Source organism: Eumetopias jubatus, unplaced genomic scaffold (assembly GCF_037043125.1).
Source record: "Eumetopias jubatus isolate StellerSeaLion01/CBP00866 unplaced genomic scaffold, mEumJub1_p1.0 scaffold_12, whole genome shotgun sequence".
Lineage (NCBI taxonomy): Eukaryota > Metazoa > Chordata > Mammalia > Carnivora > Otariidae > Eumetopias > Eumetopias jubatus.
In genome coordinates, this window is record NW_028274818.1 from 72,787,648 (window position 1) to 72,814,484 (window position 26,837).

The 26,837-nt window shown below is 53.0% G+C and overlaps 1 protein-coding gene across 9 annotated transcripts; it reads right to left on the reverse strand.

Annotated features, from left to right (window-relative positions):
• Nucleotides 1–996: 996 nt before the first annotated feature.
• CDIP1 (cell death inducing p53 target 1) lies at nucleotides 997–25,863 on the reverse strand. Of its 9 annotated transcripts, none has more exons than XM_088017327.1 (7): nucleotides 25,449–25,550; nucleotides 24,888–25,093; nucleotides 4,166–4,254; nucleotides 3,652–3,753; nucleotides 3,355–3,510; nucleotides 2,292–2,565; nucleotides 997–2,170 (listed from the first exon to the last, which is right to left on the reverse strand). In XM_088017327.1, exons 4-7 carry the CDS (start codon nucleotides 3,734–3,736, stop codon nucleotides 2,059–2,061), a joined length of 627 nt encoding a protein of 208 aa, XP_087873453.1. In that variant the 5' UTR covers nucleotides 3,737–3,753; nucleotides 4,166–4,254; nucleotides 24,888–25,093; nucleotides 25,449–25,550; the 3' UTR covers nucleotides 997–2,058. The 9 variants fall into 9 exon arrangements, with proteins under 9 accessions (XP_087873453.1, XP_027973409.1, XP_087873451.1 ...); XM_028117612.1 differs by lacking the exons at nucleotides 24,888–25,093; nucleotides 25,449–25,550 and adding an exon at nucleotides 25,777–25,863 and having other exon boundaries at nucleotides 1,000–1,086; nucleotides 2,034–2,170; XM_028117611.2 differs by lacking the exons at nucleotides 24,888–25,093; nucleotides 25,449–25,550 and adding an exon at nucleotides 25,777–25,863 and having other exon boundaries at nucleotides 1,002–1,089; nucleotides 2,034–2,170.
• Between the last annotated feature and the right edge of the window lie 974 nt (nucleotides 25,864–26,837).

Sequence of the window (26,837 nt, forward strand, 5' to 3'; positions counted from 1 at the left end):
CCCAACACCCCTGGTCACTCACAGCCCTCTGCCCAGAGCAAAGCCACCGTGTCTCACAATCTGGTCTTGTGATTCTCTCTGAAGTGCCTGGGAGGTTTCCTACTTTTTGAAACAATTTGTTTATAAGTAAGGATAAAAAGTATATACTTGTATTATAACAATTCTTGTCTAAAATACAAATGTGAACTTAAATATTTTTATTGATAGGAATCAGTTTCTTGTTTTATATATTGAGGATCTGCAAAAGTTTTATTCAGAAAAGGGTTAAATGGCAGGGAAAACATTTGTCTTCGACTACTGACCAAGCCTACCCATTTTTCACAGTTCAGATGAGGGCTAGTAGGGGTGGAGCTGGCTCAGTACCTGGGGGCTGACTAGCTGCCCCCCATTAGCCTTCAGACCAGAAGCCTCAGCCCCGGTGACTCTGTCTTGCTTAAGGGAGCAAGGGTATTTGCCTTCAGGGTGGGATGACCCTGAGCTAAAGCCAGGGGGCTCCACCCTGCAGACAGTGTGGGCATCTGCCGTGGCATGGAGATAGGTGAAACCAGTGTCAGAGATAGGAAGGTGCCCTTTGAGCGCAGTGAAGCCAACTCCTACCCCGACCCAGTCACAGCTAGAACCCCACGGCTTGTCCACACTGGGTTTGGGTGTGGTTTAATCAGATACTTAGTGTCATCCCTGGGCAGTCAGTGCAGCACAAGCACAAAGACCCCGAGGACTCAAGCCCCTGCCCTTAGACCACTTCTAGCCCCCACCCTCTTTCCCTCAAAGAAAGAAGCCAGGCAAGAGAGCAGAGGCCCAGGGCAGGGGAGTGAAAGGGCCAATTTAATGAGAAACTACAAACTGAGACCAGCCATGATTCACAGTGACAGGAGGCCATGCAGTGGCAGTGCGAGACCAGGAGAGGGGCGGCAGCAGGATACAGCGGTCCACGTGAGCAAGTTCACAGACAAACCATCCACGAAATACAGTGTGGGCTCAGGCCCAGGGCAGGTGTCCACCAGGGCACTTCCGCCACTTGGGGCTGCTCCTTCCTTGTCCCCAGCCTGTCCCAGTCCAGTGCCACAGCTGCTCCTGCTGCAGTACCTGCTGTTGAAACAAGCACAGTGACAGCAAGTCAGCCAGGGCCCAGGGCCCAGCACTTACTGAGAAGAGGATCCATGGAGCGTGCATGACAGATCTGAGTGTGCTTGCAAGGAGGCCCCTTCTCTGTCATCTCCAGTCCTAGTTTGAACACACCAGCCACTGGGCAAAGGTCTTGCCGATACATAGCAAGGACATGGTATGGACAGATGGGTTAGGCTCCTGGGCATTCCTTCTGGCCCTAGCAAAGACGGGGGTTGTGGAGGGGTGGCCAGAAAGGGAGCTGGGTGGGGGCCAGAGGCAAGTCCCTTCTTAGCAAGCCAGGGCCTAACCACTCATCCCACGACTTTGCAGATATGCTGACCTCTCTCCCTTACTCCAGGGGACTCCTGGGCACTTGGACAGGGTGTTAAGAGTTTGAGAGTTCAAAGAGCCAGAGTCATCCTTCTAATCATCGTGTCCACCTCTAGCACCCCAGGAACAAAGCCAGGCCTTAGGACTCTGTCCTGCTTGGGTCCACTCCCCCACTCTTGGCCCAGGAGACAGAAATAACTGTGGCTATAGGTAGAGCCCCACTGCAGGCTCCAGGTCTGCTCTGGCTGCTTTTGGTCCCAGGGAGAGTTAGGACCAAATCTATACTTTGTACAGAAATGGAGGAACGAGACCCCAGCAGGGAGACTGTGCGAGGAGACCCTTCACAGCTTCTCTTCCTGATCATAAACACCAACCAAACCAGCAACACACAGGCTCAGTGCTATTCCCCTGCCACTTGCTGACCCTTGGCCTTAAATCCAACAGAATTTTTGCCGCAAGAGTCAGATGCTCAGGGAAGGGCAAGCCAAAGAGGACAAGACTTCCAGGGGACTGGTGGAATGGCTTCCACCCCCAAGTGGGAGCAGGGAAGCGAGCCACTGAGCAAGGGGAGCAAAAGCACAGGGGGCCAGACTGACAGCAGGGAGTCCAGTCCCGGCTCCGTTAGCACAGGCGCTTGTACGTGTAGATGTAGGCTTTGCAGCTGGGGCATGTGTGCGTCACATCCTTGAAGTCGTTGATGAGGCAAGGGATCAAGCAGCAGCCCAGATCACACCTGAATCAGAGACCGGGAAGACGGGGAGGTGAGAAGAGAAGGCACAGAGGACATGCAGGCCTACTCCAGCTTGGCGGCAGGTGGGCACAGCCCCCACCCCCCAAGCGCCCACATCACCTACCCCATGAAGCAGCAGAAGAAGCCCAGCACGAAGTTCATCAGGCCAATCTCATAGGAAATCTTGGTGGTGATGGCCTGCTGGCAGTGGGGACACACTGTCTGTACAGGGGCGCCCTCGAAGATCTCTCCCTGCAGTACTGTCACTGTGGTGGCAGCCCCTGAAGGAACTAGGACTGTGGCAGTGTGGCCCCCAGGGCCAGCATAGGGCCCTGGAGGGTAAGGCCCTGGTGGATAGTAGCCCATGGGTGGGTGGGGGCCTGGAGGAGGGTAGAAACCTGGAATGGCACAGAAGACAGAGTAAAGACAGGTTACTGGCTTGCCAAACCTGCCCCATGTGGCCCCTAGGATACAAGGGGAGGCCTCTAGGACCGGGCCCTGGGCCAAGGTGACCATCTACATTCTCCCTGCCCTGTGAGACCAAGACAGAGAAGCTACTTGGCCCAGCCAGACATGGCAGAGCCAGGAAGAAGGCCTAATCTCTCCTCGGTCTCAATTTGATGTGTTTGCTCCTTGCCTCTGACATGCAGGGGACCTCAACCACAGGAGGGAGAGCCTTGCCACTCACCAGCCCAGCTCTCTTATGCACACAGGGCTCTTGGCCCCACCAGCGTCAGATCCTGCACTGAAATACTGGGACTGGCCCACCTCAACCTGGGGCCACCTATGCAAGAGCCCTGGGCCTTTCTTTGGCCTGAGGAATCCTCAAGAACTGCTGGCTGAGCAGGAGCCCAGGCCTCCCATGGATTCAGGACCCTGGCAGGGAGAGGCCCCCACAGCACCCACGAGTCAGCACCTGCCACTGCGCCTGAAGGGCCTTCCCGGGAGCTAGCCCCCCTCCCAGCAGGGCGCAGGGCTCATGTGGCTTGCCCACAGTACCTGCACAGCAGTGCTTTGCTTTAGGACACCTTCCCATGTCCTCCATCCACACCCACAATCAACGCCCCCAGCCCTGAGAAAACACTGGGCAGGAGGACCACCTACCTGCAGCAAAGGCTGGACGGCAGCCCAGATAACACGCTGGATGCTGGACTGGGCAGACCCCTGGGCTCCCCTTTCCTACTTACCTGGAGGCATGTAGGTGCCATCTGCATTCACATGTGGGGGGATGAAGCCAGGCTGAGGCATTGGGTGACCCGGTGGCTCATAGGGTGGGGGACCAATGTCTGCCGGGGGCATCGACATGCCCGGAGGGGGCTGCATCACAGCTGGGGAGGTACGGCCTGGACAGAGAAGGGCAGGGAGAGGGAGCTCAGAGGGCGGTGGCTGCAGAGTCGCTGGGAGGGCTGCTCCAGGCACCAGCTCCTAGGAGCGGGGAGGGGCAAGGCACAAGGGACAGGACCGCCAGGAACACTGAACCCTACCTGGGGTAGGTGGGGCTCCACTCTTCTCCTCCAGAAGGGGGGCTGTGGGACCTCCAGGATAAGGAGGGGGTGGCTCGCTGGACATCTCTGCTGCTTCTGGGCCTGGAAGGAAAGCCACGACATGAACTAAGCTCCCAGCCCCTGCATGCTGGTCACGCGTGGGTCTGTGATGGCTCTCTGAGCCCCAGCAGCTCAGGTGGCCTTTCACGCCCCCACGTCAATCTCTGCACTCTGGGTGGGGACAGGGCTCGTGGACTGGGACGGATTCCTTCAGTAGAGCGGTTTAGAGTCAGCGGGCTCCCTCTAGGCCTTGGAGATCTCCCACCATCACCAAGGATAATCAGGCCCAGAGCCGCCACCATCCACCATCATCCCCGCTTCCTGTGTCAAAGCCAGAAGGCAAGGGTGCCCTATGAGGAAAGAAGCTGGTAAGGCAGACCCTTCCCCCAGGGCAGGAGGCTGCCTCAGTGCCAGAGCACTATGCTTGTGGGAGAGGATCTGGGAGACTTTTTACCTCAAGTCCCAAGTACTCAGAAGGGGAAGACAGGACAGGCTCCTTCCACTGGCGGCCTGAGCAGACACGCAGGGCTCTAGGGAGCTGTCCTGGGGGGGAGAACAACAGGCAGAGCCTCAGCACTAGGGCGAGAGGCACAGCCAACACACCCCACCCCATCTGGCTGGTGGTTCCCACCGGCATAGCAGCAAGCCGCCTGCCCGCCAACTCCTCAGCTCCGCTTCCCCTCTCACGGCTGCAGGTCCTGTCCGCTCCAGGCTCACACCAGCCCCCACAGACCCACACCTACTGCAGGAAGGAAGGAGAACAGGCTTCTCCCCACCCCAGCAGCTCTAGAGCCAGCTGTGCACGCAGGGCCCCTGCCCCGTTTTTGTGGAGGACAGGGTGGGAAGGAAGACACAGAGTGAAACACTTCCCTCATCTCTTTCCCTCCCAAGGCTCACTGAGCACCTGCTGCTGGGCCCTAGGGGAGACGCAGGAAACCAGGGGGCCTTCCTGCCTTGGGTCAGCATCCTGTCTCCCTTAGTAAGGCACTTCCTTTCACTGTTCAGCATAGAAGGTTTGAAATTAGTAGCATTTTGAAGTGAAGCTCAGTTAATTTTTTTAACTGAAAATAATATGAATCAGAAAAAATTCTCAACAGTACAAAGAGACACACAGTGAAAGCAGCTCTCCCAGGGCAGCTCCATCCGAGAGCCCCGCTAGAGGGAAGTTAAGAATGCCACCAGAGCAGAAGGAGCCTGGAGTCAGTTATGTTTATTAAATGTCACAGATCAGTGGCAGGGCCCAAGAGATCAAGTCCAAGCAACTAAAGAAAAAAACTGGATGTCAGTAAAATTAAAAACTTGGGCTTCGTGGTGCAGTTGTTTAAGCAGCTGCCTTCAGCTCAGGTTGTGATCCCAGGATCCTGGAATGGAGGCCCACATCGGGCTCTGTGCTCAGTGGGGAGTCTGCTTCCTCTCCCTCTGCCCCTGCTCTGCTCTTGCTCACTCACGCTCAAATAAATAAATAAAATCGTTAAAACAACAACAAAACCTTGGGCTTCAACAGGCACCATCAAGAAAGTGGAGACAGTTCCCAGAACGGCAGAAAAGTTTTACAGATCCATCTGCTAAAAGACTTGTATTTAAAATATATGAAGAACTCTAACTCATTAACAAAGACAACCCAATTAAAAAATGGCAAAAGATCTGTATACACCTTTCTCCAAAGATTAAAAAAAAAAAAAAGCCTAATAAGCACCTGAAAAGAAGCTGAACACTTAGCCTAGAGGAAATGCAAATCAAAACTACAATAAGGTACCATTTCATATCCATGAGAATGGCTACAGTGAGAAAGTAACAAGTATTATGTGGAGACAGACACAGGAGTTCTCCCACTGCTGGGGGCGGGTGGGGGTGTGTGAAATGGCCGGCAGCTGTCCCTGTGCTAACACACAGTTACCACATGACGCAGTTCCACTTCTAGGTGCGCACCCAAGAGAACTGAAAACCACACAAGAATTTGTACATGAATGTTCACAGCATCATTATTCATAGTAGCCAAAAAGTGTAAACAACTGAGGTGTCCAACCACTGGCAAGTGGATAAACAAACTGTAGTGTACGCCTCCAGTGGAAACGTACCCAGCCATGACCAGGAATGAGCCTGCTATAGCCTGGATGAACCTGGAAAACAGGCCGCTCAGAGAGACCAGACAAGAAAGCTTACATGTGGTGTGCTCCTTATGTGAGGCGCCCAGAACAGACAAATCGAGACAGAAAGCATACTCGTGGTTGTCATGGGCTTGGGGGGGGTGGGGGCAGACAGAATGATGAATACGGGGTTTCCTTTTGGGGTGATGAAAATGTGCCAAAACTGGCTGTAATGATGGTTATACAATTCTGTGACTATATGAAAAACCAGTGAATTGCACACTTTAAATGGGGAAATCATACGATAGGTGGATTATTATGTCAATAAAACTTATTAAAAAACAAAATAAAATTGCTCAATCTCACCACCTTAATGCAGCTAGTCTCCCTGCATGCCCCTGCCCGTCTGTATGTAGTCATGTGTATTTTTATATACTTGCTGTTGTGACAGTTTTAACATCGTGTCCTATATATTTTGTCCGTCTTGCAAGACCCCATGACCATCAATTTTAATATTCCCTAAAATGGGCTCATCACTGTTTACCTGACCAACCCTTATTAAAGCATTTAGAATGCTTGTTACTTTAAAAAAAAAAAACACCACCACCACCACCAACAGGGAAAACCTCTGGCTAATGCTCTTTCCCTTTCTTGGATCATTTTCTTTGGTTAAACTTGCCAGAAATGAAATTACTAGGTCAAAGGGTATGGCCATTTTGTGCCTTTGAGAAGGATGATGGCGATTTATAGTACACACTTTGGATACTACTGTTATCATTAATTTGTAATGTTAAAATGACAGTCGGTACTTATTTCTTTGACCACCAAGAAGCAGAACATGCCACAAGTGCTTGTATATATTATGACCTTCTCTTCTGAGTTGCTACTTATAATAATCCTTCAAAGACATGAAAGCCAAGAAAAAATGGGACTTACCCAGGTCACGTGGCATGTAAGAGAAAGAGGTAGAGCTGAGTGTAGGACTCTGCATGACTCTCCCACCCACCCCTGCCTGCAGGTGAATTTCAATAGCGCACGATGAAGGGAAGCTATAGAGCCTCAAATGGACATCACACAAAGTCCCCTTCCAGGCAGGACTGGCTGTGTGTGCTGGGCCCAGAGATCCTTGCCAGCCCACCAGGCACCCGCCTGATGGCAGAGAAAGAGGCTTGTCATACTTCCGAGGAAAACTGTGTATCCTGCTGAGTGTCTTAGAATACGGGCCAGCACCTGTCACAGACTCCTATCCTACCAGCATGTGGGATGCCACAGGTGGTACCACTGTCCATCTCAGCCCCAGCTCACCAGGAATCCCGCCAGGAAGAAAAGGTGCACTGTGCTTGGTGAGCCACTGGAGCATTTTCCGGTGCTAGGAGAGAGGAACTAGCCTGGGTCCTCCCGGCCCCTCCGTGTCCAGAGGGCACATACCACTAGCACCACCCTCTGAGGATGCAAGCATGGCCTGCCTTTTCATCAACACATCTAGTTCCGGTTTCCTAGAGCACAAGATTCTACTTCTGGAATTCTGCCATCATAATGATGGTACAAGCCTGGCACACAGGGCAAAGCCCTTCTATGGTATCCACCCAACTGAGCCAACCTCTGTACCTAGAGCAGGCACTGATGTGTGCCACATGGACGCCAGCCACTGACTGGGCCACCACCTGCTTCCACAGCTTCCCTCGGCCAGCACACCTGTTGCTTCTCCGTCTCCCCTCCCCTCCACACCCATCCTCCAGCTGCCTTCTGGAGCTGTCAACTGTGGCAGAGACGGGGGGCAGGACACTTCAGTATGAAGGGGAGAGGTTGGGGCACCTGAGTGGCTCAGTCAGTTGGGCGTCTGCCTTCAGGTCAGGTCATGATCCCAGGGTCCTGGGATCAAGCTCCATGTCAGGCTTCCTGCTCAGTGGGGGTGTCTACTTCTCCCTCTGCCTCCGCCCCCCCAAGTTATGCTCTCTCTCAAATAAATAAAATCTTAGGGGAAAAAATGAAGGAAAGAGGTTTCTGAAGAATGAATTGTGAACTTTTCTGGAATTCAACCCTTAGTTCCCCGAGTGCCTCCCAATATAAAACCAAGGGGCGTGCCATAAAACTATGTTGTCTAAGGTGCAATAAAAACTAAGAATGCTATGATCTTTAAAAAGAAAAATCAGGGCGCCTGCGTGGCTCAGTCGCTTAAGTGTCTGCCTTCAGCTCAGGTCATGATCCCAGGGTCCTGGGATTGAGCCCCACGTTGGGCTCCCTGCTCAGCGGGGAGCCTGCTTCCCCTTCTCCCTCTGCCTGCCGCTCCCCTGCTTGTGCTGTCAAATAAATAAAACCTTTAAAAAAAAAAATCACATGTCAGGGCACCTGGGTGTCTCAGGTTAAGTGTCTGCCTTCAGCTCAGGTCATGATCCCAGGGTCCTGGGATCAAGTCCCACATTGGGCTCCCTGCTCAACTGGGAGCCTGCTTCTCCCTCTCCCCCTGCTGTGCGCTCTCTCTCAAACAAAATCTTTAAAAAAAATCACACATCTAAAAGCAAAACAGTTTTCCAATAAAAATGCACACTGCTCAAATGACGCTACAAATGCAAATGTGGAACCTGAGATGGCACCCTGGCAACTTTGCTGTTGCGCAGGCGCTGCCACACTGGTAACTAGAGGCTATGGAAGGGGCTGCAAGACCCAAGTCCCCGCAGTTTGCAGTTCCCCTGAGGAGAGGCAGGCCTGCAGTCCTGGAAGCTCAGTGAAGTCAGCATGCAGCCCTGGAAAGCCAAAACATGCCTCTCAGTCTCCTGTTCCCATCTCTTAGATGTGAACTGTGAAGAAACATAATCGCCTGAAAACCCTCCCAAGTCTGTCGCACTGAATGGGGCTGCCCTGGGGCCCAGAGGATTTTATGGATGAATAGATGTTGCCACTTCTGGTTCTCAGAACTGGAGATCCAGCTGACCGCTCAACAGCTGGCCAGCCAATGAGGTGCTGACCCCAGCAGCACACAGGTGTGAGGGTACAGAGCGGGGTACCCAGAACACCAGGGCGTGGGCTGCACTCCACACGGGAGAAGCGCTCTCAGTGAGCCATAGCACATTACACAAGAAGGAAAAGTGTTTTGTTTTGGTTTTTTTTCTTTAAAGATTTTATCTGAGAGAGAGGGAGGGAGAGCACAGAGGGAGAAGCAGACTCCCCACTGAGCAGGGAGCCCCACTCAGGGCTCGATCCCAGGACCCTGAGATCATGACCCGAGCCAAAGGCAGATGCTCAACCGACTGAGCCACCCAGGCGCCCCAAGAAGGAAAATTCTTACATGAAGTTCTCCTGTCACAGTGGAACAGTGCAGGTACGTGGGTCAGACGCTCATCCCATGCAGGCTGCAAGGGCAGTGTATTCCGGGGACATGGATCTTCCATGCCTCTGAGGACTGCAGAAGTCCAAGAGATGGTACTGAGTATGCACCTAGAGAAGCAATAATCCTGACACCCCTGGGGTGCTTGCTACGGGTGTTCAACTGTCCTCCTCAGCCCTTACGGGGCAGCCCTGCTAACATCTTCACATTAGAGAAGGTGAACACAGCTCATGTCACACCCAGGGTCACATGGCCTCACAATAGCGTTTTAGGTGTTTTCAACGATTTCTCTTTGAGCTTTTAAATTCCTGCTTACCAGTTTTTCAGCACAGTTTTGGGGATGCTGAGGAACTTCCCACTTAGTCCTGGATAAAAGTGACATGCCACTGCCCCAGTCCCAATGGCTCCTACTTTAGAAGCCACTGGCCCTTGGGAGACAGCTGCTTTCCAGAGGCTGGAAGTCTATTTGAAACTAATCAGTATCTGGAAATGCGTGAAGAGTGGAGGTTACTAGATGGCACCCGGGCACAGGAGCCTCAGGGGTCAAATTGACAGAGGAGATCAATGTCCCCTGGACTGCATTTTCAGGATGAGGCGAGCCTGCCAGTAATGGTCCTGACCCTTGCCAGGGCAGGGAGGCAGCATGGGCCAGGTGGCTGATGAGTTAGAAGGCTCAAGATACTTGAGAAGGTGCAGTGGCCTCCAACAGATACCCTGTGCCTGCAGCCTCTCCGTGCTGTTACCACAGGCCTGTGTCCAGGAGATTAGCAAGAAAACCCTTAGAATGGAAAGGGCCATAGCCTGCCCTTGTAAGGGGAACAGTAAGGCCCTGGAGATCTGGGGGCAGACGTAGGGGAGCCCCAAGGGACAGGGGGTGGTATGCCCAGGAGAGAGGGTCCTGAGTGGTCTCTGGCAAAAGAGAGGCAAGGGCAGGCCTGTACATGCTCCTTAGCCTCCTGGGAGACAGAATGGGGCCACTTGAGGCCCAAACTGGCCCCTGCGCCCACAACCAACACAGCCTAACTAGCACCCACTGTGGTCTTACTTAGAATTATTCAAGTCACCCTAAAACAAGATGAAGCCTGTCTTCACATCTCTCTGCAGACCCACTGCCCGCGATCTCATCTCACTTTCCCAAGGACGGCAGATGCTGGGGCCTCTGGGGGCTGCCAAACATAGACCCAGGCCCTTTTCTGCAAAGCTGCCCACAGCTCCCCTCCTTAGTCCAGCAGAATTCTTTTTAAATTTTTTTTTTTAAAGATTTTATTTACTTACCAGAGAGAGAGAGACAGTGGCAGGCAGAGGGAGAAGCAGGCTCCTTGCTGAGCAGGGAGCCCGATGTGGGACTCGATCCCAGGACCCCGGGATCATGACCTGAGCTGAAGGCAGATGCTTAACCGACTGAGCCCCCCAGGATCCCAGTCCAGCAGAATTCTGAGTGCCCCCTGCTGGACCAGCAGCCCCTAGAGCTGGGCCCTGCTCGGCACTCAGCGCAGGTCCACTGCAAAATGTAAACTTCTGCTCCACATCCCAATGTTGGAAGCCCCATTCCACCTTCAGCCGTGTCACAGAGCAGCCCTTCTCCTCGGATGAACTGGTGGGACCAGGAGAGAGTTTCCCCAGGTGTGAGGAAGGAAATGACGTCCTGAGGTGCCTGCTATGGGTTTTAGGGTGTGGGGCCATGAAACAAGCAAAACTGCCTTATTGCCCCCCGCCCCATCCCAGGCCCCGTCTGCATCCAACACAATACTCTAAGCAGCTACTGACAATGACAGCTCCAAGGACAGGAAGGCAAGAACCCACCCACTTCTCCCATTCACAGGGGGGAAAGGATTTACCCCATGTCAGTCATCAGTTAATGGGAAAACAGGGCAAACATGAAGAGTGTGGCGCTCTGGAGTCAGACAGCCCTGGGCTTGAAGCTGGTGGCCTTGGGTGAGTCACAGACCCTCCCTGAGCCTCAAGTCTTCCTGGGACCTGGGACTAGAACCCCTGCCTCCTGGCCAGGCTGCGTGCAGAGTGGTGACAACAGCAGGTGCCCAGTACCTGGCAGGGGAGCAGAGCACTTTTGGGTCCAAACACAGGTCTACTTAGGGGATGACAAGGCTCTGAAATTAGACAGTAGTGATGCCAGTACAGCTCTTCCAACATATGAAAGCCACTGAACTGTACACTTTGAAAGGGTGGATTGTATGGTACATGAATTATAATTACATCCCCCCAAGAGCAAAGCCCACCCAGGTGTGGATAGTTCTGTGTGCACAGTTATAAAAGAGAGATGGGGAAGAAACACCCCAGACACAAGGATCATCGTCTCTGGGGTTGAAGTTCGGCAGCCAACGGTCAAGAGAGGTGAGGATTTCTGTCATTACAGACTTACACACGCATATTTTAAACAAAAAGGTATCTGTGTATTTGCAGAACTAAAATTTCTGAAAAGAATACAATTTTAGGACAGAGCTGAGATGGGCAACTTCAATCCCTGGTGACAGGAGGCAGGGGGTCTCCACCTCCTTGTGCACTGAGCTCAGTGGCTCTCCTCTGGGTCCCCCCACATCCCAGAGAGGACTTAAAAGCAAAGATTTTGGGGCCCTGGGAAAGGCCTCTGGCGTTCTGCTTGGCTCCCAACTATTCATCATTCATTGCAGAGAGCTGCTGTTGATCCAAAGCTGGGCCAACTGGCAGCAGCCTACGGCAGCCCAGGCGGGCTGCCCATGGGAGTTGGGAGGGCCTGGGCCCAGGCCAGCAGGAGACACTCCTTCCCGGCTGCAGCCACAGCTGCAAACCCAATTCTGCAGTCTGAACGGTCGGTCCCGCACACAGCCAAGGGATACCCCTGCTGCACCACACATGACCTGCCAGGGACACACACTGACGCTCCCTTCTGGAGGAAGGCACAGACCGGGAGGGCAGGGAGGGACAGTCTGATGCTAAGCTCCATCTGTGCACGAGTGGGCATTCCTGGAGGGCTGAGGGGGGGCGCCCGGGGTGGGGGATGAGGCAGAGGTGAAGGCAGAAGGCAGTGAGGGCAGTGCCTGGAAGGAGAACTTTCTGACACCAGTGTCCCCCAGGATCTGCTAGGGCAGCAGTTCCCCAATGTTTTGGGTCTTAGGACTCCTTTACACTCGATTATTGAGGACTCTAAAAAGGTTTTGTTTTTGTGGGTTATATCTATCAACACTTACCATATTAGAAATAAAAAGTGAGGGCTTCTTAAAAGTATTAATTCATTAAAAACATCAATAAACTCATTACATGTCAGTATAGTTAAAATAACTACCTTCCAAAACAACTGTAATAATGAGACAGCTGGCATTGTTTCTCATTTCTGCAACCCTTTTTCACTTCCCTTATGGGAAGTCTGCTGGATTCTCCTATCTGCTCCTGCACCCAGTCTGTCGTGCTACGGTGTCTGGGTTGAAGTACGTGAAGAAAACCCAGCTTCCCAAAGAAAGCAGCTGGAAATGGGAGGGGCGTTTGAAGAGTCTCTTCAGGTACGGAACTGTGGACATTCTCCCATACCACACCCAAACCTGATGGGGTAGTACAATACGGAATCTGAATGCATAATGAATTCTTCCTCCTGTTATGTTATAGTTCATCCGTCTACCTTGCATTTGGAATGGCTTTTACCCATGCATGGTTTCTAACAGCACACATGGGTCATCTGGAAAACACAGGTTCACAATGTGAGCCCCGATTATGAAGACAGAACAGCGCTCATGTGTCTTATATATTCCCCCCACTCAAATCACATTGCTAGCATCACCACCAATCTCATCGGAAAAGTCTTTAACTACTGGGAAGCTGTTAAGCTCACGGTAGCAGATACAAGTTTCCCAAAATTCTAACTTTCCCTTGAAAGTTCCCAGTTTCATCATTGGGAACAAGTAGATTAACAAATTTATCATTGGTGACATTTACAAAAACAAACGTCAGCGGTTTCCCCTTTAGTGGGCTCACTGTTCATTTTCAAGAGAATGTCCACTAAGTCCCCAAGTGTGAATAACCACAGTTTGTGTGTCAGTTGTTCAAGTAAATCTGGAGCTTCACAAGAAAGCTAGTTCAGCTCACAATTCAAACAACTGTGCATGTGCTTTCCCTGAGGCATCTGTCATACTCCGCAGGTGCGTGATGTAGGTCTCATGTTTCATCACACAGAATAGTAGAGATGTGCACTTGAGGGTCAAGATGATTTAACACAGTAAATCCTTTTTACTGCTTTTTCTTAAATGAGACCTGTGAGTGTGATGAGCATCATCACAAAGATGATGAGCCCAGGTTGGTGCCTCTGCCTTGAGTCAGACAGCAGTTCGGTCCTCGATGCTTCTGCACCACAGATGTGGTGGCCAACATGGTGAGAACGGCACTGCCATAAAGAGTCCTGACCTTCAGCCCCCTGGCAGCCCCCAGGACACGGCCCCTGCTGTGCTAGAGGCGGCCCCGAAGACCATGAGGGGCTCCACCACCACAGAGACCCAGAGCGGCCCGTCCTGGTGAGCCTCTGAGCTTGCTGGTGTTGCACCCTGGCCCCGGCCCCGGCCCAGGCTGCGGTGTGCCCGGCCTGAGAGGAAGCATCGGACCAGCTTGGACCCAGCTCACCACTTAGTAGCTGCGTGACCTCACTGAGCCTCAGACTCCCTCATCTGGAAGCAGAGGTAATCATGCCTACCTCCAGGGGTGGGAGCAAGGTTTAAAATAACTAGTGTGTGCAAAATACCCAGAGCAGCAGCTCCGGACCCAGCACATGAGAACATGGGACAAACGGCACCTGCTGATAGCACCATTTACTGTGACCTACTTCCATCAGGAAGGAAAACAAAACAGGCACCAAGGTCTCTGCCACAGCAGCTTCAGCACCTCCCCCCGAACTGTGGGGGTCCTGGTATGTGCTCCTCACAGGATGCGGGGACACTTGGAATCAAACCCCACCTGAGCAGCCCACCCAGCAGAGTTCATCCATGACACAGCCAAGTGGAGGCCACCTGCTCTGCGCGACTCCTGCAGAGATACCAGCAATCCTCCTCAGGGCCAACTCTCCTTTCGGGCAACTTTACGGTCAGTAATGGCCCTGGCAAAGGCGCTCCGCCCCAAGACTCTGGGTGTCTACCTGAGACTGTGGTGGCAGGTTGGTGGCCAGGCAACAGCAACTGCAGGACCACCTTTCCCAGGGGCCTCTCTCCAGAGGAACTCACCTTCCCAGCAGCCACAGCGCTAGGATGTCAGCAGGCCTCAGGGGGCTCCTCAGTCCCCAGGACACAGGTTCCAGGTGGCTGGCCAAAGGCAGGACTTGTTGGGGAAACTGAAAAACAGTTTTCTACACTGCCGACAGCCTCCCACTGCTCAGGAACGGTTGGAGGCCCAGAGTAAAAGCCAAACACCCTCTTGGGTCCTCTTGGCCACCCAGAGGAGGGGGGAAGCAGAACCCACCTGGCCCCTGCTGAGTCCCTTCACAGGAGGACTGGCCCATAGGTGACTGCATCATCCATATCCCGCCCGCCCACCCCTGGGGCCTGTGTGAGAACAGAGACACGGATGTGCAGAAGCCACGTAAGGACCAGGCAATATGAGGTGTCACTGACTGGGAGACTTGGTTGCCAGGGATGGGCACTGACACCCTGGGCAACACCACATACTGTCCTGTTCTCCAACTTCCCAGGGGCGGATTTAAGAACAGTCTGTGTGGTGGCCACTTCACAGAGGCCCTTGGAGGGAGGACGGCGCTTCTTCTGGGAATAACCACCTGTCTCTTCACGATGGTAGTTGTACAGTGTGGCAGGAAGTGAGAGCCCGATCCCTGCCTTCCAGATGCTTAAAATCGAGTAGGGGGAGACAGGCATTAAATCATCACACCAGAAATGCCAAACATAATGAAAAGTGTGACCAGTGGCATGCAGAAGTGGAGGAGACTTTGAAAGCAAAGGAAAATTGGACCTGGTCTGGGATCAGGGAACGTCTCTCTAAGCAAGCCAGGAGGCGGGATTAATGAGACCAGCAGGCAAAGGAGGGGATGTGAAGAGCGGCTGGACGGTGAGTCACAGACTGAAGGAAGGAGGCTGCACCCGCGGTGGGGGGGCGGGGGGGGCAGGTCACAAGCCTGGAGCTCACGCTCAAGCTGCCCATCTGCTTCAGGGGCACCTGGCCACAGGGGCTGCTCCACCAGAGCACACAGACCATGGGCCCCCACGGGGGACCTGGGCCAAGAGGCAGGATGAGGATCACAGGCCAGGAAGCCCACAGCAGCGCCCCAGCCCTCCTCTTTCCCAGCCCACTCTCCTGAGTGGTGCCCCCATCCACAACCACTCAGTCTTCAGGAACAAAGCCGTCAACTTCCTTCCTTGACCAGCAATAAAGTTTGAGAGCACAGGGTTCATAGGCATCCTGCCCACCATGATAGACTGTATGACCCTGGACGAGTTACTGAATTCCTCTGAACCTCAGTTTCCCTACCTAGAGCACCACACTCCGTTTTTATTCAGGGCAACAGGGTCTTAACTAAGACGCTCCAAGCCCTTCCTACAGTCACCTGTGACCACATAACTAAGCTCCGGCCAATGAGTCACAAGCAGAGTGCTGTAAGGACTGTCAGGAAGGTGCCATCCTGGCCAGGGGGACCCTCCGTCCTCCTGCCCTCCTGTCTACTGCCTGGAATACATCTGTGACAGCGCCTGCAACCATGCTTGACCATGAGGTGACCTTGGGCATGGAAGCCATACTAAGGACAGCAGAAGGTGCCCAGGCCCGGGAAGACCACAGAGATACCATGCCAGCACTGAAGTGACCACTTCTCATGTCTTCTATGTGAGAAAGAAACAAAACTTGTTTTAGTTGGTAACTTCAGGTTTCCTACTAAATACAGCCAGACCTAATTCCAGTAATCAAAGGGAAACGGAAATGCTAGTTTTCCAGCAATTCTCAAACACACTATAGCCAGAAATTACTTGTGATTGGTCAATTTCCAGATTATTAACAAAGAAGGAAGCAGGCATCCTTAGAAATAGTGCTAGTCAGGCTGAAGGTATGCCAACAAGTGGTCCATAACTGAAAGCCTCCCATTACGGACTTCCCACTGACTTGGCTTTCTTGAGCTGACACTGCGGCCTCCACATGGGTTCGCTGAGCAGCCCCTAGGTCTGCCAAGTTCTAGCCCTGGAGGGCCTGGGAAATCCTGCCTGTGGTCCATTTTCCATTGTTCTTACTGATGGAGGCAGGACGGGAGAGGTAATCCCTCCCTCAGACAGCATCACTGGGGGCTATGAACCGCATGTGAACACAGGCTTATCTGATGCCATGGGAATTCTAAATACTTCAAAACAAGCTAAAGTTAAGACACAGAAAGGACCAGAAAGCAGATCTGGTTTTCCCATCTGCCTCTCGTCCCACCCGGCCTGAACGCGCCTCCCTGATCCGTATCACGGCTCCAAGAAGCTACTACACCAGCCCAAGCCCATGGCCCCAAGAGGAGGCTTGAGCCCTGGTCATGGCGTCAGCTGACAGGACAGAATCCTCACCTGTGGGTGCCCAGGCGCTCGGTCCCACGCCAGCCATCTGGCTCCCCAGCTTTCCAGAGGCATGATGAGGCCTGAGTGGGGTTGTGTGTGAAGAGCACACAGTGCAGAGCCGGCCACACAGTGTTCAATAAACAAATTCTTGCTTGTATCACTGGTATTTAGGAACCGCAAGCAGAGCATGAGAAAGAAGTACACAATTTAAAAAGAGAGAAAAAATACACTGGTTGCTCTTAGAAGCAAAATCAAAAGGCAGACAGAACTCAAAGAATGGTTCTAAACTAAAAAGCAGTAAGATTTCTAGGAACTGTGATGATAATAACAATCATAACAATTTATGTCATACTGAATTCTTGTCAAAGTCCTGGCCAACCACTCTGACTCCCCGAGTGTCAAGAGCAACAGACAAGGGCGCCTGGGTGGCTGTTGGTTAAGCGACTGCCTTCGGCTCAGGTCATGATCCTGGAGTCCCGGGATTGAGTCCCACATCGGGCTCCCTGCTCGGCAGGGAGTCTGCTTCTCCCTCTGACCCTCTTCCCTCTTGTGCGCTCTATCTCTCATTCTTTCTCAAATAAATAAATAAAATCTTTAAAAAAAAAAAAAGAGCAACGGACCACAGCGGAGCAGGTTAGCACGACAACTCTGGAGGACAATTCTGCTATCTGTACATTCTATTTGGCTCATTAATTCCATTTCAAGACATTTTTCTTAGAGCTAAGTGAGCATGTGAGCAAAGATTTACAGGCAAATGTCTGTATGTACCAATGTCTTCTGTTCCACCAAAGGGACTGGTTACCCCCCTGGTTACCTACATAATGTAACTGTATTCACCCCCAAAACGATATAGACCCATTTTTGTAGGCAGAACGATGGTCTTGATATTGCACTGTAAAACCAGTATGTGTAGGGATTCTACTTTAAAAGTACATGTTTACATACGTATTACACACCAAATGTTAATTGTTTTCTCTGGATGTTAAGATTTTGGATCATTTGTTTATATACAGATACATATACAGAAACTGGCATGTGTAGTTTCTAGTTTTTCTAGGATGGGCAGCTCCTTTGACTGGTTCTTTCCTCAAAAAGGCTCATGGTAATTGTGTTAAATTTATGTGTATTCCTCCTCAGTCCAGAAAGGTGCCTCTGACTATACTCTCCGGGAAAAGCAATAGTCCAAGAAGCAAACGCAGGGACTATTTACCAGTTTTCTCTCCTAAAGTGGTGTTACGGTCTTTATATTGGTTTCATGTGAGTCTGGTAGCATGCGTCCGTTCTCTAACTCAGGTCACCTCACCATACTCCGGTAAAATTGAAGATCTAGATCTGTGAAGCTGGAACATAAAGACCATCCAAGGTAGTTCTGGCCTCGGAGACCCTGCCGGGACAGCCGGCACGAGGTCACTTGGCAGAGGAGGGCAGGTAAGAAAAGCCCAGCAGACACACATGAAGCGGAGACAGACGGGGCAATAGAGCTGTGCTTGGGGCGGGGCCGCCGGCCGGGGCAGCTGCGGGGAGTTCGGCCCAGGCCTCCAAGCTGTGGTCCAGCACCTCTTCCACCTTCAGAGGTGCCTCCCAGGCAGGAGGGCCTCCGGAGCTGGACACAGGAGGAGAACGAGCAGCAAAGGGAGGAAAACAGATACAGCTGGAGCCACTAGTGAAGAAACAAGTCATCTGCACCTGTCAGGTGGGCAGGGCTTGGGAACTAAAAGGCCAACTAATTTTAGAAGCAGGATGAGTCTCAAAAACCATCACTCAGGCAATCAAAATGAAGCCATGAAAAGAAAAAGTCCTAACCTCTGCCTCCACTAAGCTGACAAAGCAGTCTTTGGCTTGACTCCATTTTAATCAGTTATCTGAGATCAAGACATACCATTGTGACCCAGCTAAAAGCACGAGGCCCTTCGTGCAACCAAGCCACTTGGCCACTGTGGTCATGGCCATCCAGCTGGAAGAATCTTACTTCAGACACAAACCCTGTACCACCGTTGCTGGTCCCGGAGGGGAGCTTAGCCGGCAGCCGGGCCTGGCCCAGGTCTCCCCACCCAACAGTGAGGACGTTTCTGTACATCGTTTACATCCTTCATGCTACAGAGCGTTCTCTCAGTTAAACAGAGAACAGCTGGATGGAGAACAGGAGCTGCAGCAACCTCACCAGTACCAGTGTGACAGGCTTCCAGAGGTCACCCGGATGGCATCAGTCAAAAGAAAAAAGCCAAAAACCAGCAGACATGTCACAGATTTATCACTGTTCCCGGAGCCCACTGCAGTGGTTGGGTGTTGCCGTAGACAGCACGGTAAGAAGCTATGTTGCAGGACCAGTGGAATAAAACCTGAGACAAGAGAACATTCCAGGGCTACGCTCTCCAGTGCAAGCGTCCCAGGGGCTGGGGGCACTTGGACAAGCTGTTGCTGCTGAGCACGTGGGGCCGGCGTCCATGACCACAACATGATGTCCACAGTGGAGAAAGGGAAGAGTGCGAACAAAGTGCTCTGGGACGTGTGAGTGAGCAACAAATCAGGTCAGTGGTTCAAATTACATGACACAGAAGAGTATATGGAAGTTCAGATTCCTATCACTCTAACGCACATCTGACCCAGAGAGCTTACTCATGCCAGTTGGGACAGAAGAACTATTTTGAATCTTCTCCTTGGGAAAATGAGAGCTCATGGAATATCTGCGGTTGCTTCATTTATGGTCACGTGCGATTTCTCTATGATTCAAACACCTAGAGACCACCTTCCAGGCAGAAATGGCATTAGAGATCACGAAGTCCGAAGTCTCAGCTGACATTCATGACTCTTCAGACATTTACTGAACCCCCCCCAGAGGCAGGGTGCTGTGCCGGAGACGGCAGTGGGCAAGACAAGCAGCGCCCACCCCCGGCTGCTCTCTGACAGGAGCCAGCCCAGCTGCTCGGAGAGGAGACCTGATTCATGCCCCATGCGCATTAGATGCACCGGTCTCAGCCCTCTTTTCTCACGCGTTCTCCAAACTATCCTCAAGCAGGCTCTCACACTCCCAACAAAGGGCTTTTGCACACTGGAATTCCACCAAGGGAGTGTGCATGGATTTCACCATGGCCAGAACAAAAAAGAGAAACGACTGAAGTGAGCCCAACCAGGCCCCCTGCTTTTCCCTTGGAGATGGCAGGGCTTGGGAGGGGACCGGAACTCAGGGACACGCATGCCGTCTGCGCAGGGGCCCAGCTCCTGCACACCTCTGAGCTCACAGGCAACTCAAGGACTCTACAGGGCAGTTGGACCCTGAGGTGTCTGCTCTACCAGCTGACTTTAGACCCTAGCCACTGAATGTTCGCTTGGCAATTCACCTCTATTCACCTGTGCTGCAGGGAGTGCCAGAACACATGTATACTCCGCTCCCCACCCCTCAGGACTTCACCAGCCCTTCCAAAGCCAGGACAGCTGAAATGCAGGCACAGGACACAATTTCACTCAACACATAAATAACCGGCACACGCTCTGAATCAGCCCAGGCCCTGAAGGTGGGGAAAAACCTGTCTTCGTGGAGCTTACATTTGCAGGGGGCTTGGGGGTTATAACACAGAAACAGGTCAAGTATACAGTTTGTCAGACAGTGACGCATGCCATAGAGGAATGATGATCAGGGAAGGGAGTGAGCGCTGCACGGATGCAATTTTCAACAGGGCGGGCTTCTCAGAGTGGGGAGCATTCAGGCCAAGATGGGACAGGTCACGTGCACAGCTGTGGAGAGAAGGTCCAGGCAGAAAGAGTTAAGTGCAGAGGCCTAGAATGTGCCTGCACGTTCAACCCGCTGGGGGCTGGGTGGCGTGGGTGCCAGGAGAGTGGGAGGAGCTGAGGGAAGAGGGACTGGCCCTTGAGGGAAGGGAGGCCAGGTCCTCAAGCCGCTAAAGGACGTCCACTTTACTCCCCGAGCGAGAGGGAGGGCTCAGGAAATCAGGCCGTCCAGTTGTGTCTCGGCTCTCCACTTCCTGCCCTATGTCTGGTGTACGAATGTGGGCCCCCAAAGTCCTGATATCAAGAGGTGGCTGCTAGAGGTGGGGGACCGTCAGTTCTCAGCCCCCACCTCCAGCAGGCATGGTTTCTTCGTGGCCAGTTGGACTGGAGCCACAGAGAACTGGGTCATGGCGTGGATCATACGCTGTCCAAATAAAGCAGGTAAATGCACACAGAAATGCGTGTAACCTGAGCCTGACGACACAGGGACAGAGATGAGGCCTGAGCCTCAGGCAGTACAGAATGGCCCAGAGTCCAAGAGCTGACAAGGGGTCACAGGGGGCCTTCTTGCCTGGAGCAGTACAGAATTCTTCTGGGCCTAGGAAAAGCCAGTTTTATTCAGCAGAGCCATCACTATCCAAGTTTGTTTTTTCTTTCTTTCAAGTGACTACCTGTTTAAAAAGCCTTCAGGTTCTTGACTCCTTAATTCAGCCAACATTTCATGGGCCCCTCTATGGAGGTCACTCATTTTGTGGCCCCAGCCCTCAGGGAGCTGCAGATCCAGCTAGGAAGCTAACTCACACCTAAGAAAAATTTACAGAAGATACTTGGCAAAATCCAAACGAGAACCCATGACAGCAGGTGCTCCTGGTGAGAGAAGGGGCGTCTGTGGGTCCCGGCACTGGGGAGGCTTCAGGCACCGGGTGGGCCCTGCAGGCAGGAGGGCAGGGATTCCTGGTCTGGGACAAAAGAGTCACTGTAAGCAGAGGGGAAAGAGAACACTGTGGTCAAGGGCCCAGCCTCCCCAGGCCAGAGTGGCTGCTCCCAGAGGGCAGGGATGGGGTTTGGGGCCAGTGTCTCCATAGCCCCAAGCAGCACATCAAACCTTCGCTGTCACTGGGTGGATAAGTAATGCAGTCTGGCTGGTACTCTGGGAAGGGGCTCTTCCCTGTCCCATAGGCCCTGTGCTGTTAACAGTACCCCAGCCACGAAGATGGATGTTACAGACTCTTCTCTGGCCCTTAAACCTTGACCTGTCAGCAAGTCCTGCCAATGCCATGGTTCAAAAAGGTCTCAGATCCACTCTCTCATCTATTGCTCAAGGTTTAAAGGCTAAAGTCTAGACTTGGCCCCATGTTCCACATCTCTCTACTACAACCTACTGCAGCCACCCAGACTGTAATCCGCTCTTCTCCAAAGAAACCAAACCTCACCCCTACCAAAGGACCTTCCACAGACCCTTCCTCAACCTCCACACACCTTCCCCCTGCCCTCCAACCCCTGCCTTTCCAGCAAACCCGAGCCTTCCCCATGACTCCCCCACACTTCATTCACCTCCCACCTAGAGAACGCTGGGGGTGGGGGGCTCTCCCACCAGTGGCCCTGCAGGCCCTGCTCAGCCCCTGGCATAGGTGCGTTGAATAAGCGAGTCCGTGAGGGTTGGGGTTAGCCTAACTAGGCTTCCCATGCTGTTTCTTGTCCAAATGCCCACCACCCACAGCCACTGGGGCAGAACACAGCCTTAGCAGAGATGGAGTCCCTGGCTTCCAGGGATGAACGTGCTCGGTTTATGTCCAAAAATTCAGATAGAAGACCCCCTTTTAGAGTCACAGTCAACTCCATGGAGCACTTTCCACGATGGGGTGGGGACAGCCCACATTCCCCTCAGCCTCACTCTCTTCAGCCCTGCTGTGCCCGTATCTGGCAATCTTCAGTAAACCACTCACTAACTCTGTTTCCTCGGCTGCGAGACCAATGCCAGTGTGGCCCCCCCGCTGCTGCAAGGACCCTCGAGGACGGAGCACAGGTGCGGGCGCTGCCAAGTGGACCTGGAGCACTTCCAAAGAGCAGCCCCTGCAAACACAACTGCCTTCCTGCTGCCTCCCCAGCTTGTAAGACTGTTGCTCTTAATGCTGCCTAGAACCACGACACGTCTCACTTCCTCCCATAGTAATAAGGCTTAGAATTCTCAAACCCCAACCCAGAACAACCCTCCAACCTTCTCTACCTACTTCTGCCTTCCTCTGTTTCTCCTTCAGGGGAAAACACAAACACTGGAATAGATCTGGATTCAGACTGAATCAACACGTAGGGAACACATTACGTTTCCAGCGCATCCAGTTTTTACTGGACCTTCATGACAACTCCTTGTGGTGAGAATCGATGGTGCAGGTTCACCCAGGGGCCAGATCACAAAGGAGCTCACAGCACCCACAGATCAGGAGAACCAAAAAGATGATGAGAAACGTTTTTCTGGAAAACTGATCCGACATCACCAAACACATCACAACCACTTTTATGGAAACACTCAGAATGTCACTGGACTTCCTTACCCTGCATTGCGTGGTTTTGTGCTGGTTTTACTTCATCTAACATTAGGGGACCCTAGCCTCTCCGCATGAGTGGATACAGGTCTTCATCTCACCTGGGTGTTGCTTTTCACCTATCACAGATGTAGCAAGTGAGGTTCTGGCAGGGCAAACGCCTTGTCACACAGCTTGGAAGCGACAGAAGTGCCACCAACGTGGTCTGCCAAGTCTAGACAGTACTGGTCCCAGGACCTCACCTTTATTACCAGAACCTGGTAACTCACAGAGCAGGAGAGGGTCTTGGTCTGCAGCCTCAACAGCGACCAGACCTGCATCTCCCTGGGTGGGCTGCCCTCTCTGGGGGGAGAGGCTTTGCCACAGGCCCAGATCAAGGGCCCCCTCTCCTCTGCAGCACTAAATTGCAATGCAGCCTCTACCACCTCCTGGGGAGACATGCCTGGGAGGGTCCTGACTGCAGAGATGAGGAGCCGGGAGCCCTCTGTGGGGTTCTAGAAACTGGCACATTCCCATTCTGCACACTCCATTTCCAAGTCCCTTTGTGAAGGCCTAATAACCCTCGTGCCAGCCCTGCAAGCCTGGGTCTCCTCCGCACTAAGGGCCTCCGTTATCTGCAGAGCTCCCCCTGCATGCTGCCTTCTCACCAGCATGACGGTTTTCCTTCACATAAGGACAGAGACATCAGTATAAGGTGCCATGACTCTACCACATTTCCCTGTGTCCTCCATGAATAAACAGATGTGCATGTCCTTTGAAGAGTGTTGCTGAAGCTGGAGATGAATTTCTACAGACCTGTCTCCTCTCCCTCTCAGACAACTGAACAGGATTAAGGGCTGGTGTTTGTGCCTACAGAACACAGTACCTCAGCCCAAGGGACTCAAAGCTTGTCAACGGGGCTATGCAGCCCTGTTCCCCTGGAGCCTGAGAAAATACACGGAACTAGCAGATTCAAACCAGGCAAACTTAAACTGTAAAGAGTAGCAACAGAGTATGCAGGCTGACAACTTATATTATTGAGTGTCACCGAGACCTGCTGGGGCAATCTGACTATTGGGATACATTTCATTAGTACTCCCTCAAAACGTTTTTGTTCCCTTAAGTATTACTGCACATCACACATTCCATGTTTCTGCACTTTGTGACTTCAGAGCCATGGCCTACTGTTTTCAAATCTCTGTAAGAACACATGTAAAGTTCCTTCCTGATTCCAGAGGCCCATACTATGGAAAAACTTTCAAACTCCTCCAGCTCCTCAGGGATGGGAGACAGAGATAACCCTTCAATACCCAGGGCTTCTACTGGTTAAAAAACAATAAGCAAAAATTCTAAGAGTCTGCTTAATTATATGCACGTTTAATTATTTGGGAGGAAAATAGACTGATGTCTACACTTACTTTGACAACCTAAACAAACAAGAGTTAGGTTTGAGACAAAATACGATAAAATGTTGTGCGTTCTAGGTGGCGGTCTACTGGCATTCAGTGTAAAGTTTCTTCAACTTTTACGTGTTTAAAATTCTTCATAATTAAATGTGGGGCTGCAGACAAGGCAGAGCTGGCATGCCTCTCCCTACCCAACTCTTAAGTCAGCCCCGAGGTAAGAAAGTGCCAAGGAGAGAGGTCACACTTGCCTAGGCACTGCATGCCCAGCAGCAGGTCCCACTCTACATACAAAACTGGTATAAGTGCTATGCTCCAGGACCTCCAACCTCTTCACTTTAGGATAAAGGCTCTCAACCCCAAATGTGACTGACAATTATCTGGGGAGCTTATTAAATACAGTCCTGGCCACATCCCATAACTGCTGAATCAGAACCTTCGGGGGGGGGGGGATGGGGGGAGCAGCTGCCCAGGAATCAGCCCTTGGTGATTCTGAGGCAGAGGATCTGAGACCCACACTAGACACACTCCGAGCCGCTAGCTCTTTACCTGACACCTGTTGAGAAGCCTCCTGGGAACATTTAGAGAAAAACAGAAACGCACACACTTACGAAGAAGTGCCCAAAGCTGGGCTCGAAGACGCCGTGGGTTCAACTACACCAAGGTCCTCGACTGCACGAAGCTGGACCCGAAGCCAGGCCTGGTCACTGCCTCCCCGCCAGGCCCGGCGCGTGCGGGCCGAGTGCGGGCGCAGAGATTTACAGACGTCGCCGAGCGGGGACGGGCGGGGAGGGAGAGGCGCGCGGGCCCCTCGGGCCTGCCAAGGTCACCGAGGAGCTCAGCAGGGGCTCCTCTGTCCCCGGGACCCTCCTCCCGACCCGCTTTCCTCGACGAAACAGCCGCCGCGGAAAGCTGGAGATGTTATTTCCCCACCCTTCCTTACAGGGGATGCGGGAGGGGTGATAAGCGGAACCCCGAGGAGCGGGCCGGCAGCCCCCAAGGCACCGACCCCGGCGCCCCGCCCGGGCCTGGCCAAACTGTAACCGCAGCCCCGCGGGTCACTGGCCAACCCAGCGACGGTGCGACGTCAAAACCCCGAGGGCCGCTCTGGATCGCATCAGTGCCGGGGGAGGAGGCGACGGACTCGCTGCGCCGCCCCGGGGACCCTTTACCTCGGGAGGCCAGGCGCCCGAGGCCGAACCAACGCCGAGACAGGCCGGGGTCCAGGCGCTGGGAGGACGAGACCCTCGGCCCCGCGGGGCTTTGCGCACACACCGCCCCCCGCCCGCTCAAAGACCTCTGGGAGATGTAGTCCGTCCCTGTGCCTCAGGCGCGCTCCGCGGGTCGGGGAGACCACAGTGCCCGACATGCACCGCGCAGGCGGGGGCTGGGGGCTCAGCGGTCCGAGGTCACCCTCCTCCCCACCGAGCGCCGGGAGCGCCAAGCCTTGCTCCCGGGGGGCTCCACCGGAAACTGTCTCCAGCGGCCCAGGCGACTCACCGTCCCCGCGGCACCCGCGGCGACCGCAGGGGCAGGAACGCACGCCTCCGCAGCTCGCGGTCGCGCGTCTGTCAGAAGGAGGCGGGTAGGCTTTGGAGCAGGGCGTCAGGGCGAGGGGCGGAGCCATGAGGTCAGCGCCGGGGCGGAGCTTCTGGCGACACGCGACGGTCCCTGGTGACGTCACGGGGAGCGGAGGCGCTTCGGCTAAGGCAGGACACGTAGGAGGGCCCGGGAGGGTTTTGTCCTGCGGAAGAGTGGCATGAGGTTAGGGGAAGGACCCAGTTAACGCTCCCTCCCGCCCTCGCAGCACCAGGGCATCCGTCCGAGCAAGGCGCGTCTTCCTTCCTTCATTTATTCAACCAATGCTCACTGACGTTAGGTGCTGTGTGTTCTGTGAACATGCACAGAATGGGAAAGGCTTTAGTTTTGCTAGGTATGGAGGGTCCAAGCTGAGGTCAAATAAGACAACTTTGTGCCTTCTTATTTTAGCTCTCATACTGTAAACAAGTGTCTCGTATATGTTTAGTGCCACGTTTTTTGCATTTTTGTGGGTTTTCTTGGTGGTTTTGCTGTTTAAAACAGTGTGCAAGTGTAGCCCCAAGCTGCAGAGTATCCTGTGCAGTAGAGGTCACGCAGGAAGAGGACGGGCCAACCTTACTATGCTAGAGGCTTGGGGGAGATTCGCTGACCCTCCAGAGTCCACCGAATAGCAGAGGGCTTAAGGGCCCATGAAAGGCTAAAATTGGGTGAGATTGAACTGGGGTCAAGTCTTGGACCACACCACTGAATGGCCTTGTTCAAGATACTTAATCTTCTAACCAGAAAGTGGGGTTAAATATGAGGCCAGCCTCCTAGGGCTGCTGTAAGGATGGAAGGGCTTACTGCGGTTGGGTCTCTTCACGCATGCCCACAGCGGACACAATTATTATTTGCTCTCCTTAGGGTGTCCTGGGCCTCAGTTCCCCTGCTTACAAAAAGGGAACTGCCATCTCTCACTTGCTGTTAGAGGAATCATGGAATAAAAAAGAGATGGTTGAATTGTATTTGCACTTAAAACTAAG

What these genes read in the sequence shown, in the direction of transcription:
- CDIP1 (XM_028117609.2), bottom strand. Translation starts at nt 3,736, where the DNA reads ATGTCCAGCGAGCCACCCCCTCCTTATCCTGGAGGTCCCACAGCCCCC. An exon ending in TGGAGCCCCACCTACCCCAG is followed by an intron (nt 3,511 to 3,651) that starts GTAGGGTTCAGT and finishes TTCTCTGTCCAG; the next exon opens with GCCGTACCTCCCCAGCTGTG. An exon ending in TGGCACCTACATGCCTCCAG is followed by an intron (nt 2,566 to 3,354) that starts GTAAGTAGGAAA and finishes GTGCCATTCCAG; the next exon opens with GTTTCTACCCTCCTCCAGGC.